Source organism: Anopheles coustani, chromosome 2, assembly GCF_943734705.1.
Source record: "Anopheles coustani chromosome 2, idAnoCousDA_361_x.2, whole genome shotgun sequence".
Classification (NCBI taxonomy): Eukaryota; Metazoa; Arthropoda; class Insecta; order Diptera; family Culicidae; genus Anopheles; species Anopheles coustani.
In genome coordinates this window covers 28665571-28682874 of record NC_071289.1, presented here as the reverse complement: position 1 = coordinate 28682874, position 17304 = coordinate 28665571, and the positions used below count along the sequence as shown (strand labels likewise).

Below are 17304 nucleotides of genomic sequence, written 5' to 3'. Positions count from 1 at the left end.
AACCGAAATACCGGTTGAGTTCTATGACTCGGGGGCTTACGTTGATCACACAATCTCTGGAAATGAGTGTGCTCTGAGAAACCAAGAACGTCGTGTTGGTGCGGTGGTACTACTTTTGATGGCAATATTTTGGATCGCTGCCGGAAGCAAACTCTAATGCTGTGCATAGGACGAAGTAACTACTACTCCAGAAACTCACATATTTCCAAAGGGCTTTTGATTATGAACTCGCCACAGGAAGCACAAGAAGCGTTCCGATTTATGAGGAATGGTTGTTAGTAAGGCAATAAAGATCGAAATGAAATTTTAACGTTTCCGTGGCCCAATTACGAAAACTAAATGAGTTTGAAGCTACACATCGTCCTCACCTACGCCCAGCGATGTGTGTGTGAGATCAGGAAAGTCGTCCAATAAAATTGGACCAGACCGAATGATGAAATATTTCAGCTTGTATCGTGAAGCTACTGCTAAATTATCCTACAACTCTCATGGTTTGAGGTTCAGTTGTTCTAATTAAAGGAGTTTAGTTTTCAGAAAATGGAAAATCATTCCAATGCTAGCGCCCACCAACTGTGTTCAAGAAGAGGACGAATTACTAACACTCTTGTATTTTCTACTATAATTTGCAGAAGCTATGAAAACGAGAATATTCGCAAGGCCTCACGATATAAGATGGTCCGTATTTGCGGAAAACAACTTTCTTCATGGTTTACATTTTCCACGCTGAAAACGACCGAGGGCATACCGGCGCATCTTTGAAGCTGAGCCGCAGTGAACATAGCAGCAAACTAATTATGAACAGACTGGTTTAGTACACATGAGAGGTGTTTCTACGAGTTTGTTATGCTGTTGGACGATGCTCGAACAAGGAAATACATTTGAGTTAATTAAAATTTGCCCACATGTCCAAATGTTTACGTTGTTGTATGTTTTCTCTTATTCATACAAAACATTCCCTCTCACACAGTAGCAGTGTTGGGCGCTTTAGTAGGATAAATTTATTGGTAATGGTTAGCTAAATGTAAGTAAACTTTTTCTTACAAAATTTAATCCGACCCTCTTTTAAAGATTTTGGCGAAGATTGTTTGCCATGGTTTGTATGTTAGTCGTGTGTTTTTGGGGTTGCATCTCCTTGCCATAGACTTGTTACAATCTTTTCTACCTTATATAATGTATTTTAAAGGATAACTTCGAATAGTGTAATCAATTTTTTCAGAAACAAGTATCATTGAAACAGTTTGAAAATATAAGCGTGTTAAAAATTTAAACATTTTAACGGGTTCAAACGTCAGCGCCAGGTTTGCCGGCAGAGGGCGATACATGTAAATTAAACGGAGAGAAAATAAAGAGAACTCACGTTCTTTCTGAACCGAACGTTCTATCTAAAACGAACCACCGGAGAGGAAAGACGTGAGTTTTAGCATACGCTAAAACAGTCTATTGTATCCAATCAAATTAAAATTTGACACTAAAACTCACCGGTTCGTATCGATACTTTCGATGTAAAACTGCGTTAGCTGAGATAGATAAAGCAGCCGCTCGCTGGAGAAGTGAAGATCCCCGCATTCGCCCCTGAAGCCTGGGATCCGAGCAAGTGCCCGTGCGATAAGTGAAAATCCCCGCGTTCGCCCTTGAAGCCCGGGATCCGAATCTTGCCGCCATCGCGATTGTGTCATAGCCCCGCGTCCACATCGGAGCTTGGGCGACACATCTACGAGCCGATCAGTGAGCTAGTGCCTGCGTGAAAAGTGATCCCCGCGTTCGCCCTTGAAGCCCGGGATCCGAATCTTGCCGCCATCGCGATTGTGTCATAGGAAGCCCCGCGTCCACATCGGAGCTTGGGCGACACTTCTACGAGCCGATCAGCGAGCAAGTGCCTGCGTGAGAAGTGATCCCCGCGTTCGCCCTTGAAGCCCGGGATCCGAATCTTGCCGCCATCGCGATTGTGATAGGAAGCCCCGCGTCCACTTCGGAGCTTGGGCGACACATCTACGAGTCGATCAGCGAGTAAGTGCCTGTGTAAGAAACGAAGATCCCCGCGTTTGCCCTTGAAGCCCGGGATCCGAAACAAGTAAAGAGCCCGCATTCCTTTGGAAACCAAGGTCACAACCTAAGTGTAGCCGCGTATCCGCCACTTGGAGCCCGGAATCGAGAGCTGTGCCAGAAATTGGTTTCGAGATGATTGAGCCGTCCGTAAGTGAAGACAAATGCGCCAAGTGCGGGGGAGAGCAGACGGAGGACATGGTGCAATGCGAGGACTTTCGCAAGTGGTTTCATTTCACCTGTGTTGGTGTGGACGCCGAGCTGGCAAAAAGAGATTGGTACTGTCCCAGTTGTGTGCCATCCAGTGCGACGGCGAACGTTAACCCCGATGTAGGCGCTATTACACGGGAGATAAACGCACTGCGAGATTTGCTGAGAGACCAGCAGAGGGATTTTGCGAATAAAATGGCCACGCTCTCCTCGTCGACAGGCCAGCCTCATGCAGTTTGCGCATCAAGCACCCCAAAGGCCCCTCGTGCCTGCTCAACCCCGGAGCAGCCATCTCTTTACGATAATGAACTGACGAAGACTCAGCTAGCCGCGCGACACGTGGTGTCAGCCAAACTTCCACCGTTTTCGGGCAATCCGGATGAGTGGAGAAACTTTAAATGCAGATTCGACACGACGACAAAAATGTGCGGATTTACGGATGACGAAAATGTGATGCGGTTAGGTGAATGCCTCAGTGGCAGGGCCCTGAAGGCAGTGCAGTGCCGGCTGCATCAACCAGAGAATCTGAAGGAAATTATGGAGTCGCTCGAAACCCTGTTTGGACGACCAGAGGTGCTCATCGAAAATATTCTCCAGCAAATTCGCCTAACTCCGGTACCGAAAATGGAACGAATGCAATCGATCGTGGATTACGGCATCGCGATTGAGGAGCTGTGTGCTACCATAAAGTCCAGTGGCTTACAGGAGCAAATGTATCGTGCCACGTTACTGCCGGAACTCGTAGAACGTCTGCCTCCAAACCTGCGTCTGATGTGGGGTATGTACCGGTGTACACTGGTGGGGTCCGTAACCCTCGACCAATTCGGTGCATGGATGAAAACTATAACACAAGCTGCCGTGAGCGTGACACCTCCGACACAGTTCATAAATCAACCATCAGCCAGGCCACGACCAGTAAACACGCATTTCGTAGATTCGGAACATACGTCACATAGTTTCTGCATAGTTTGTGAGGAGCCAGAATGTCCAGCGGGCGCAGAATGCAAAAAACTGCTCGCGTTGACGGTGGATAGGCGCTGGAGCTTCGTCCGCGGAAAACACATGTGCAAACTGTGCCTGTGGAAACACGGTGGAAGATGCCACATTACGAAGAAGTGTGGCGAAAACGGGTGCCGCGCGTACCATCATCGGTTACTGCATTGCGATGATACCGCGAAACCCCGAACCGAAGCCACAGTGTCAGCACATACCACGCCGACGTCAAAGGCCATCCTACGCTACATGCCAATAAAACTGCACGGTAACGGAAAAACCATTGAGTCGTACGCCCTCTTCGACGAAGGTTCATCGGTAACCCTCATGGACCACACGTTACTGCAGGAGCTAAACCTGGAAGGCTACGAAGATCCTATATGCCTGAGCTGGACCGGTGAACAAACCCGGGACGAGCCCCACTCCCGCACAGTATCGTTAAAGATCTCTGCCATTGGCGATAACGGCAAGAGCTACGTTATGCCCAAGGTGCACACAGTAGCTGACCTGGCACTTTCGGCACAAACCTTTTCAGCCCAGGAGTTTGCTAAAACGTACGCCCACCTTCGGGATCTTGACATCCTGAGTTACTCCAATGCCAAGCCGCGTGTACTCATCGGTATGGACAATTACAACCTGACCTGCCCGTTACTAGTAGTCGAAGGAAGCCCGGGACAACCAGTGGCTACAAAAACCCGACTTGGATGGCTGGTCTGTGGGCTGCATGAGGCACAATCTCGGATAAGGACCCAGTCGTTGAACGCTCACACTTGTACCTGGAAGATCGCCGACAATAAGCTGGAAGAAGCGTTGCGTAAGTACTCTCTTACTGACAACGACAATTTTAGCCAGCCTGCGATGACACTCTCCAAGGACGACGAACGTGCCCTTCAGTTGCTGAATAATACGACTCGCTTGTCGGACAACCGCTACGAAACCGGACTGTTATGGCGATCGGATGGCGTGCAGTTACCAGACAATCGAAAAATGGCTATGGGAAGAATGGAGAGTCTGGAACGATGTATGCGACAGGAAAAAGGACTGGCGCGATCCGTCAACAAAAAAATCGAGGAACACATCCAGAAAGGGTATGTACGAAAACTGTCTCGAGAAGAACTAATGGCTACTCACAATTTCCGTAGAAAATGGTACCTGCCGATATTTCCGGTCGTGAACCCAAACAAATCTATCAAGGTGCGCCTCGTGTGGGATGCAGCAGCAACTGTAAGAGGCGTATCGTTGAACAGTAACTTGTTGACTGGCCCAGACCTCCTAACACCGTTGCTCATCGTACTCTACAAATTTCGCGAATATCGATTCGCTATAGTCGCTGATATACGAGACATGTACCATCAGGTGGTGATTAGGAAGGAAGACGAACACAGTCAACGCTTCCTGTCGCGCTGGTGCGACCGCGACCGTGAAGTTGATGAATTTGTTATGACAAGGATGACCTTCGGCGCTACGTGTTCGCCAAGCTGCGCCCAATACATAAAAAACGTCAACGCCGACAGACTTGCCGAACAATACCCACAGGCTGTATTATGCATTGACGAGCAACATTACGTCGACGACCCTTTGGCCAGTACTGAACGAGAAAATGCCATTAAACTAGCGAACGAAGTACAACATATCCATCAACAGGGAGGGTTCGAGCTCCACAACTGGTTATCAAATTCGTCCAAGATTGTCGAAAGCTTTGAAGGCAACATAGAGCAACAGATAGAAATGAACTCTGATCCACCGAATAGCATGCAAAAGGCGCTAGGAATGTGGTGGGTTAGACAGCTCGATACCTTCAGTCTCCGACAGGCGCCCAACCGTGATCGCGAACTGCTCGACGGACAACACGTACCTACCAAGCGACAACTTCTGAGAATCCTCATGAGTACTTATGATCCACTTGGGTTGATCGCTTGCTTCCGGATGTTCTTGAAAGTAATCTGGCAGGAGGTATGGCGCGAAAAAACCGGGTGGGACGAATCTATTCCCAACGAACAAGACAGCAGATGGAAGGAATGGCTGTGCGGGCTCCCGTGTAGAGAAAGCGTAAAGATTCCTCGCCGCTACCGTCGTCAAACTCTCATAGACGGCATGGAAGTTCAGCTACATGTCCTTCGTAGATGCCGGGAAAGACGGTTACGCAGCAGTAGCATACCATCGTTACGCAACCGAGGAGCAGATAAAGTGGACAGCCTGATTCCATCGAAGGACGGCGTCACAAGACGAGCAGTAGTGGTTACCGCGCGAGGAACAAAGTTGGAAAGGCCAATTGTGAAGCTAGTAATTATTGACGTTGAACCTATAGAAAGTGCGATAAGAAAACAGTAGCCGCACTGGGGGGAGTGTTAAAAATTTAAACATTTTAACGGGTTCAAACGTCAGCGCCAGGTTTGCCGGCAGAGGGCGATACATGTAAATTAAACGGAGAGAAAATAAAGAGAACTCACGTTCTTTCTGAACCGAACGTTCTATCTAAAACGAACCACCGGAGAGGAAAGACGTGAGTTTTAGCATACGCTAAAACAGTCTATTGTATCCAATCAAATTAAAATTTGACAAAGCGTGTGCTATTGAATTCACTTCAGATAAACGTTAGATTTTTCAACTACTTTTTGGTATTTTCAACTACAAGGGTTGGTATTTTTCTACTGTTTTTGCCTTGTCGTGACATGGTGCTAGTTGCTTTGCTGGTAGGATCCGGAAGGCGCAAAACGGATTCACCTCTCTCGAGACTACCTCGAGCAAATAATTTCCATGTGAACGTTCCCTACAGCACGTGTACAGCAGCATCCCTTTACTCCATGCTCGGAAGTTTCTTTCCGGGCTATGGATCCAGATTGCCTGTTAATTGGAAAGGTTTACCAGAAGGAACTGGCTTGTCTTTGAGAATCTCCTTTCGTATCGCAACAAGAAGCAGGTAGTGCCCAGGTGAATTTAACTTCGTAGCCATAATTTTCTTAGGGTTACGTTCTGCTTAAAATACCCAACGTTCAAACGATGAAAGTTATATACGTTTGCAAATCCCTGCATGGAATACCTTTTCTGCCAGATGTTTGGTTGAATGATTGCTTTACCTTGCGCCATCCATGATTAATTCATGCGTGATGAATGACTGTGTGAAGGTGGCAGGAAATGATTGTGATGATTTTCTAACTTAATCAACTATAGCATAAATGAATCAGAACGAATTATTCTGTAAATTTCTGCATATAAGCTTTTTATTTGTTTGAAACAAAAAGAAAGAAGATAAATTCGCTAGATAGTTGGTGTAATACAGCAACCCTTGAAAAAAACTATTACTTTTTTAACATATTTTGTTATTGTTGGTTGATGGTTGAAGAATTCCTTTAATTATTGATAATTCGGAGTAATGTGTGTGTGGGAAATTTACCATTTTGATGTTCCGCAATTTATGTCATACACAATTGGCTCACGAACACCGAGGCGCTCCCTCGACGGCGTGGGTTCGAATTCAAACCCACCCTCCGGACCCTCTCCTTTACAAGAGAACTGACTATCCACGTATGCAAAGGGAAAAAATCTAACAAGCCCTTAACGGTCTGACGTGACTGAAGACGGTCGTTTCGCTCAGAATAAGAAGAGCTGCTACGTAATTCGATCCTAAGCAAATAATCATTAAGAAGGGAATTTTGTTTTTCATAACATGAACATACAAATCCAACCTCGTAGTTCTAACATACATTTCGCAAAAATATTCATCCGATTTCGGTGAAGGCAGTTTTTCAAGCAAAGTGGCTCGTAATCCTTACCTCTTGCTCATTAACGTAACCTTGTTTAATGGGCTGAAAGGTGAAAATGAGTGAAGAATGTAATTATGCGCTCGTTTAATTGAGTCACGCAAATTTGTCTTCAAACATAAACAAACATAAATCATACACCTATGAAAACACACAAACACACTAATTAAACAGAACCCACATCAAAGTAGTGACGACATAATTTGTATTAAGAGCTAATTGACATTGCTTGGCTGTGGCTTCCCATTAGCAAAATATGAGCTTCTAAGCCAATTTACTACGTGACTTCCTCACCAAATCGAACGGATGAGAAAATAATTCCTTCCCTTTCGTAACACATAGATTAAAAGCAGCTGAAAAATTCAATACGTTTTCCACTCTGCTCCATGTTTTAAATTTTCGATCATTGAGGTAAGTCTTAGAACTGTTGGCACCATTCGCGACTGGAGGCTAGCAATGAAATGGGAAAGTTATACTTATTGCAAAATTGCCTGACCATGGATTAGAGTTTTCCACACAAAAACTTTCACTTTGGCCCCTGGCATCCGGCTTTCTGCTTCTTTGGAAGTTCGGTAATGGAATAAATTTATTGAATCAATACTACGCCAACCTAAGCATTCTTCAAGGGTCAGATTGAACCATTGAATCGCATGTTGTGCGGGAAGGTATCCGAATTTGTTATCGATTTTATCATCGTCCCAATTTCGTGTTTGTTACCATGGGCGACCTACGGGCGAGCAGAAGGTGTTGGTAGTTTAAATGAAAATGGCACCCTCGACGGAATGGGAAATCACTTCTTGATTTCTTCGTTTCGGCGAATTCTATTCAAATCTCGTTTTCGTACCCTTCGGTAAAGGACTAACATTTGCGTAAGGTAGAGAAATGAGTTTGCCTTTCGTACGCACGGCGACCTAGTTTATTCGAAATAATCCAATTGTATTGTATTTCCTTGTGACATTTACAACTCCATCGCGTAGTTCCGAACTTTTTTGCAATAGTAGTTCTCTTCTCATGCAAAAATGGAAGAATCGCGTTAAATTAAATTCATGAATTTATTTTAAAATGTTTATTGCGAATAACAGCCAGCAGATCATAAAAATCTGAATTATCAATCTATTAAACTATCAAAGCACATGCTATTTGATAGCATTTTAAAAATACTTTAGATTCTCGAATAAGTGCCTTCACTAAAACACAGACAGAAAAAGTTACAGTTTTTGATTTTTCAAAGAAAATTTTAAATTATACCACCTGCTAAGTAGGGTTTCTCAAGAAGAGAACAAAAACCAAATCCTAAGCCCTTGCGACAGGTAAACGCAAAACCTGTCGTTGGAATTGTTTTGAATGTCGCTCTCGCTTTAAATATAGGGCTCTTCTCGTAAGGAAGAGTATCTTTCATGTGTGGCATACCTTTGAAGCACGCTTCAGGGTTCTACGCCAGAATAAAATACCACGGAGTTTCGCAAGATTGGATTCTGCTATCGTAGCTCGACGAAGAATCCGAATAATGTACAAAGTAAAAGCATGAAATGAATCTAATTTACGATGCTTTTTGCGGAAACCCCATGAAAGAGAACAGTTCTGGAGCAATAGTAGCTTATTTAAGGGCAGGCAAAATTCCTCCAGTAAGCAAGAAGTTCTTTTGATACCCTAACACTCAATTTAGGTACTAGACCTAACTCAAGTGCAGGATGGTCATAAACAAGCAGCTAACGTTTTTTCTTAGGGTTTTCTTGTCGTAGCAAACACGTTATCATCATTATTCGAAATATGTCGAGATACGTGACCCACTTTGAAGTCAGTTCATTAGCAGTTTGTTTCTGATGAGAATGAAAAAATTTTTTTTTAAGAATAAAATCAGCAGAGAAAAAATTACAGCAAGCTTTGATTTGTGCTTTAAAAATTTGTGCTTTAAAAAATTCATAAAAGACTTTTGACATTAAGGAAAATCATCTAAAAAGACGTAGTTTCAATGAAAACATTAAGCGAATTTTGTCATCAAACGATTAAACTAATATTTTGCCACGGGGATGTTGAAATAAACATTTTATGTATCCCGTGCCTTTAATTTATTTTATTTCAACCCTCCAACACAACTGACGCTTAAACAGGATCCTTCAGAAACCCTCGCAACATCCACATTGAGGAAGAATTTCCTACCAAGATCTTGCCTTCTAGCAAGAAGCTTTTAAGAGATCTTTTTGGTGCCGACAAGACAGCTACCGTTAAAACTCGTTAGCATGTTTGTAGGCTTAGCTAAGATGAAAGCTTGAATAAGGCGTTAAGGAATACCACGTTACAAAAAATATATCTTCAGGATGCAGAATGGTTCATAAAAGGCGGTGTTTTGGGTAACCCCTAGAATGGATAAGAGTTGGTTAGACCGCTACTCCGTAGCGTCAGGAAGTACCTAACTAAAATGCTACACATGCTTACAGGAGGAGGATATTTTGCGCTTGTGTGTGTTTGGTAAAAAGGCAAAGATCCAAAATGAAGGAGCAAATATTTGCGAAACATTCCACCCATTCCATCTGATGTAATTCGGAAGGCCTTGGCGATGTGCTGTGCAAGTTTTATGCTCGTTTTATAATGTGTTTTTGACGTTGAGTGAAACCTCGTTGCAATATATCTGACATTTTTTAGTTAATTTCAATGAAAAGATGCAACTAAGCAATACCCTTTTCTATTCAAAATGAAATCAAAGTTTTTGAAACCTATTTAAATTGATCTATACTTACCCTCACCATGTGTCTTTGCGGTGACGTTGAGAAAGTTGTGATTGATTTCCACATTTTCATCGATGTCTGCTTCATAGACGACCTTCTCGAAGTAGAGCGGATAGTCGTTCTTGTCGGCGATACCAGTTTTGATGAATTTAGTAACTGAAACAAAATAAGTAAGAGTTGCAAATGTAATTCCCTCGCTAAGAGTAACTTTGAAATAAAGTTATGAACTAAAAGTAAAATCACACGATTGAAATATTTTGCTCTTCCCTTTCTTAGTACTTAGCTTGATTGCAGAGCTTTTATATACTCTAGTTGTATATAAACATAAATAAATAAATAAATTTAGATTTTCTTTCCGTTGCGTGTGTCACTGGGAGGTAATTTCAAACAGGAAAATAAATAAGGGCGCGATAGGATGGAAAATCGAGATTGCAAGCAAAAACGGTGTCTTTAGCATCAACTGTATTTTGGAGGTGGAAAAGGAAACAACAAAAACCATACAGACTGTTAGCTTGGTCGTTCCCTACACTGTTCTTCCGTCACCCTGACAACGGATGCATCTGGGAAGAGTAATATGAAATCCAAACATCGGATACCCATCGAACCTTGGGTAGTTTAAGTCGTGCAAGTTGTCACGATGCACGGAATGGGAACGAACTCAGGGAAAAAAGTTTTTTACAAAAATCAACGTCACGAGAAAGGCATGAATCAGAAACTGGAACGAGCACAATTTGAAACAATTTAAAATCCATTTTGCAATCAAAGATTTTTTGCTTCACTCGTGGATGGATGGACCGAGATTGGAACATGATTCATGGTGAATTGGGATTTCTTTTATTTTTTGGAGATAAACGGTTGTCTTCTGAGCTTACTTCTTTTTTTCTATGACACTTTAAAATTTTCTTGGCTTGCGCGTTGAGAAATACCGGTAGAGGAAAGTCATTCTAGCGGCTAGTGAGTACAGTAACTCACGCGGTCGTATGATACGAGGTGTGAGAAAATTAATCTGCCAGCAACTGATGCCATCGTACTGACCGCTACGCAGACCACCCTCAAGTTGATGTCAGTCAATTGATGCACTTTATTTTTGGGATGCATTTCCGCTGTACAACGGATACAATATCTATGGTGATGGTCCTTTTAAAAAGCGTTTTGTTCATAAAGCACATTACTTGGTGGAGCAGATGATTTTCCACAAGGAGTATATAAAAAAAAAGTAAAAGTGGAATACATTGTTTGATTGTTTTTCTAACACTAATGAACAGTATAGTTTTTCCACAAAATAAAAAAAAATTGTCATTGCTTGCACTCACTTTGCGTTGCAGATCATGCTCGTCTTTTTCATTTAGGGTTGCTTTTGTATTGGCAACAAAATGTGATGGTTACACAATGTGAAACAAGTGCCTACATTGCCTGAACTGAATTCGAATAGTCAAACACACATTCAAAAGAATTGTTCGACGCTTTGGCGGAAACAAACAAGCAAATGCAATAAAACAGAATGTAAACTTTTCAATTTATATTGCGCATTTCCTGTTTGGTTTGCAATTTTCCGCAGTTTGTTCTTCCGTTCGGCAAATGTTTCAACGAAAACTGGAGAAAAATTGGGGCGAATGTGCTGTTCGGTGTTGACTTCCTGTTTTTCCACCAAAGCTATAACTTTTGGTCTCCAAGTTGTGTGACTGAGAAGGCACCATTGAGTTGGTTTCCTTTCATTATTCCGAGAGTATCCAATAAACTCGTTGATCCGTTAAACGATCCACGATTCCGAAGCGAGAAGAATGCTCATTGCTTGATTCCTCACAGTTGACCGTAGGAAGGGTTGCAAAATTAAATAAAATCATTCAACTTTTTATGTGCTAACGGAAACTTTATTCCAGCGTTTCCGATCAGTACTATACGGTGCAGGCATTAAATGAAATAGTGCAACATTTTGATCAACCTGTCGCCTCGAAGCCAATCGAAACCGCAACGCTGTTCTCGTTATGAACTAGAAAGCGTGCTCTCGTTCCGTTGCAGCAGCTTCCGTTTCATAGGATGCAGTCAACCTGTTAAGTGCTGCTGAATATATAAGAATAGAACTGCATCACACCAAATGCAAACCAATCTCCAACCGGAACGAAGCCCGGAACCTGTCGTGGGAAAAAGGAAAACCAGTAACTCGATTTCGTGAAAAAGCAAGGTGCACTCCATCTTTCAGCAACATTGATCGATAGATCAGCGAATCAACATCGTGCCGCAGTGGCACCTGCGACTCTCATACGGAAGCGCTACGGTAGCGAAATTAAATTTATTATTTAGTCAAATACTATGTCGTCGAGGGCAAGGGAAAGAGTGATCGGAGCTGTTTCGTACGTACGGTAAGTGTGTGTGCCCGTACGTGCGCACGAGAAATATTCACGGTAACGGTAAAATCGAATTAGCTTTTTTTCCACCTCTATTCTAGTGAAACACATTCCTGCTCATGATTGCAGAATCGTCGTTTGATGCTGTAGTGTACTCTAGTGAAGTGAAATTAGTGCTACATTGCCCTATCCTTATAAGTGCATTCGATTTCGAAATCAAATTCAATGGATATTCAAACGTTGAAATACAGCAACAAAAACATTTTTCAGAACATATTTTTGATTTTAATTAGAAACCTTCTGGCATATTGCGCCTTTCACGTAGATGTTCACTCAAAGATTCATCAAAACCAACCGAAAAGTCCAAATAAGCACTCGGTTATGTTCACATTTTTGTTTTAGCTTGAAGCTAACTTCTTCTTCTTCTTCTTCTTGGCGTAACGACCTCTTGGTCATGCCTGCCCGTTAAGGGCTTCCGAGACTTGTTTCCCTGTTGTACGTGCGTGGATAGTCAGTCCTCTCGTACAGGGGAGGGTCCGGTCTCGGTTGGGATTCGAACCCACGCCGTCGAGGTGGTGAGCCCCGGCGCTCATGGGCCGATTTTCTAACCGGCGCTACCGGACCCCCTTGAAGCGAACTATTAAAGGTTTTTAATTTTCTCCTTTGACTATTTACATTTGATAGATTTAATCAATGTGAAATGAATGTTTTTCTACCAACGGTAAACTAATTGCAAATATAATGTTTCGGGAATCGCAACATCTTTGGTTGTCATATTTGCTGATGGTTGATGCTGTTTAGTTTTTTGAATGTGAATCAGCCTAAAATTATTTTGAGCACATAAATCATAAATCATAGAGTCTTTCACTAGGTTTCATACACGTGGTAACCGCTCGTGATTCCATCGTATATTTCAATTCGCTGCAACGAAGCAATTTATTGATTCCTATTCGTTCAGTTAAATACATGGAAAAAATATGTGATCTTACCAGAAATCCATTACAACCTTGCGTATTCTGTAAACGTCTACAAATCGCGGTGTAATTTCACAAAAGATATTGAACTCTGATATTATTCCATATATTGGACATGGGATATTACTCCCTGCTATTTTGCAGGATTTCAACGATCACTACAAATCCAGATAATTAATGAATCACTCGTGCCTATCCTGATGGACGTTCTACATTCGTTTCACCATCGTCAGATGACGCAAAACCAGACGCCGAGTACAAAACACCAGGCGCCTCCATGGCCACCGTAAATTAATAGCAATCCATTGACAGCGTATTTATCGCCATTGAATGAAGGAAAATATGGGGCATGATGAGGATGAAAAATAACATGACATTCGCGCACGGAGAAAAGATGTGATCGTATATAGTATACGGTACAAAACAAGGTCCCCCGTTTCGCTTCACTTATGGAGCTATGTGTGTATGTTGGGTTGTGCAATAAAAAGCGTGATCTGGAGATAAAAGTAGCTATCACCCGCTCTGATCGAAAGAAACGGGTCCGTTTTGATAAAACTGTACTTGTTCGGCATATTCTATTGAAATGTCTTAGGCAAGACTGAACGCTTTCATTTAGCATCGTGATAGAGACGCCTCGTTTGATCGCGGCGCACTCACTCGAACCAAAGACAATTTATTTATTATATTATCAAGCGAATTTGTTGTTGACATTCGCTTGGAGAATGTGTATGTGTAAATTGCGGCAAAAAGCTATAAAATAACAAACACTTTTCTCCATTGCTGACCGTTTCCAGATCCAAGATTTTACGCTTCTTTCGATCCACGTCCCCAGTAGGGCTCAGTTTTTTCCTGTTCGTCCGGGATGTAGTACCAATCATTGAAAATTGATCTCAGACAGAATTATGTGGTGCCGCGGAATCGTCGTCAAGTACACTTTCTCAATCTTTTCCCAGATGGACCAACCGGCTCCAGTTTGTCCAGTGAGCCGGCTCCAGAGAAGTAAAATTGATTCTGCGATGGAATAATATTTTGCTTTACGACCGCCCATTAAAACAGCCACGTGACCTCACTTTCGGCCTGTCACCCAGATGTATCCCTAAATAAGATGAGCAGGATTTGAACGGCCTATTATGAGTCCCAAATCCCTTTCGCCACGCGTTAACGCCATTTGCGGGAAAGTAAGGACACAAAAAGTCACAAGCATGTATTTTGGTTTGTTTAATACCGAAATGCCTGAGTGTGGGGGGAAAACATTTTGAGGAAAGCTTCATTGCTTTATCAATAAACTCATTAACATACTCGGACAAAAACGTTGCACAAGGGATGCTTGAAGTTAAAGTAAACTTTCACCGTCAGGAAAAACACGCTCATGCCGCGCGAAAGCTCCTTGAAAATTTATAAATTAGTTTTCCGACCATTTATTGTTGAACAAGTTTGCTGCACAATAATTCATTTGTAAAAATGAGCGTGTTTAAGTTTTTAATAGTTCTTTCATTTTATACTAGGAATAAAATTTTGTAGTGCATCACAAAACCCGGCTTATGTTTGTAGACTTGTCGACATAGAAACTGGAAAATACGAAGAAAACCAACTAGAAAGAGAACTGAAGGGTAGGTGCTACAAACATTCAAATAATTGAACCTCCTTATTAAGACATAATCTTTTGTTTGTCGAGTTGAAGAAAACACAACAACATTCCACTCTCCTATGAAGTTGATTTGTTCAAATGGTTCATTTGTTGACGGCCAAAATAACCATCAAAACCAGCAAAACAGAGAGAATACATAGAGTTGACGAAAAATGAATAATCTTCTTAAGCGCTCCCGGCTTTCTGTTGACGAGATTTCCTACGTATAGTAGCGCTTTCATCGGCGAGCATCCACGATACCGTTCCTACGACACCGTCGGCGACAGTTTTGTGCAATAAACCAGCACTAAGTGGAATTAATTAAATAAAAAATTGCTTCCATTTGTTGCACTGGTACACTCCTTCCGACATTCTGCTCTTTAGGGGAGAGCTTTTGTATTTTGATTTTTGCTTTCAATGCTTTTTCGGGAAGCTGTGTTCCGGCGCCATCCAGGGGAAAAAAGAGGGAAGCGTCACCGCCTCGAAGATGGTGCTCAATTTGTGTTATTGTAGTTTTTCCTTCATATTTGTTTAGTGCCAGAATCAAGCACATTCTTTTTCATTTTTATCATTCCCACTATCAGCCACTTCCTTTGTCTCATTCCGTTCTGCTTGGAGTAGAATTGAAAATTGCTGCGATGAAAAAAAAGATATCTCAACCGGTAGCAAAAGTGTTTTACCATTTCAAAAGTGTTTCCATTCCACGATTCTGTAGCTCGAAATGAAACGGAGAAGGATGGAATGGATATAAGTGGAAGAAAGGATCCCTTACGGGTAGCCCAGTTCGTTTGCCAGATTCGAAGACGCCTACAACCGTTGGCGCTTAGAATGTGTGTGTATGTGTGTATGTATGTGTCTAGCCACCAATTTTCCATCACTCCAAGCGGACCACTCTCCAAAGGCACAATTGCACAGTCGAGCGTATCATTCATTCGGGAAGCTTGCGAAGCAATTGGATTCACATGCAATCATGTGCGAAAAAGTGGTCGCCACGGTCGGAGTCCGGCAACGACGGAACGTGGGGAAATTCTGGGCAAATATGAAATGGTTTGCCCTTCCGTCATGCCAACCAGCTTCTGGTGACAGAGCAGCTTGTGTTGGGAACGAACAGAACGTGAGGACATCCGAATTGAGACCAGGCAGAAGAGTAAGTGCACACAGGGATTTGACGGATTTCACGAAGGATGTTCGCCACCACAAGCTGGTTTGCCTGTGTGCTTGGTTTTCCATCCTCCATGGTGGTGATGAAATGGGGTCAACACTGAAGGAAAAGAAACCATATAACTGAGATTTCATCATTGGTGTTGAAATGAGCTTACGAAGCCAAACTGGGCGATTGTTGTAGATGATGTGCTTCTCCTCCTAATTGATGGGGGTGATTTATCTACTGCACTTATTTTCAATTTAAACTATGTTTTCCATAGTTTTTGTTTGGTTTTGGTGGTGTGTTTTCTTTAGATCAAATTATTTTTTCTACGATCTGGGGAACTCGAATTAGCATAAATTTTTCCGATAAATGCCTCCAATCGATCTTAGCATTAAAAAAGCATTGTTTTAAACGTAAAATTTAACAAGGAACTCTACCGAACTAAGGTAGTGTGTCAGAGTTCAATTCATAAGTGATTAGGAAATTATTCAACAGTATCTTTGACTTCAATTTTATGAAATGTTACACTTCCAATTGCTGTTATATAGTATATAATCGAACAAGATGAACTAAAACTTATTCGAGAGTTTACCATTATTTTGTTTCACATTGATTCTTTCCATTCATTCAAATTTTACAATACTTCACCGTTCCAATTATATCAATTAATCGTGATATCCCATATTAGGATCTTTCCAAGCTGACGATAATATAATTTATCTGTATCCCTTGGTTTGGCTGTTTGATTCAATTTTGCAAGCTTGCTTCTTCCGATAACGTTTGTCAACATCGATCGATGAAACGATGCGATCTTTTGGGATCTTCTCGTGTATCGGTAAGTTTACCGAGACGCTGGGAAAAGGTTCACCGCAAAAAAGGAGGTTTGCTAATTAAAGTACCCGCATAATCTGGTTTTACCTACAATTTTCGATGACCTTAAACGAGAGAGCGACAGAAAAGCGAGCATGAGAGTTGGGATGAGCCTCGTGCGTCGAGATGAAGTACCGTATCGGGATTACGTGCTTCTGTTCACTGCCATGGGAGTTGGGATTTATTGGTCGGCTACGAATGCGGGCCGAACGAATGCTTTCCTCCGATCACCCGAAATACCATTAACTTGCAGACCACTCCCCCCCCTCCCCCCCCCCCCCCATCGAAGAATGCGGTCGCAAAGGGTTGGCCGATGCTGAAACAACGGTTACGGAGGGGTTCTTGGGCATGGTGTTAGGGTGTCGTGGCGTTCAAAAAGGTCGGCAAAGGATCATTTAGGCTCTGATTTACCAGAGCGGTTACGGTTGTTGGTTATGCATGATGAAACCGATCCCGCCGTGCGGTTCGTTTTAATTTTTCCCGGGTTGCCAGTGCCCTTGCCGAGAAAAATCGGTTCAGTTTCGTTTGCCGAGCCCGGTTTTGGTTTTGCAAATGGGGCGCTAGCTAACCTTGCGGTATTTACCGAGGACAACATGTTTGACATTATA

The 17304-nt window shown here is 42.5% G+C and overlaps 1 protein-coding gene across 1 annotated transcript in view; it reads right to left on the bottom strand.

Moving 5' to 3' along the window:
- LOC131266292 (neural-cadherin-like) overlaps positions 1–17304 on the bottom strand; it is a 97343-nt gene that overhangs the window by 44352 nt on the left and 35687 nt on the right. The window contains exon 2 of the mRNA XM_058268739.1: positions 9746–9889. Within this exon, the coding sequence (XP_058124722.1) occupies positions 9746–9889 (144 nt within the window). The remainder of the gene's footprint in view (positions 1–9745; positions 9890–17304) is intronic.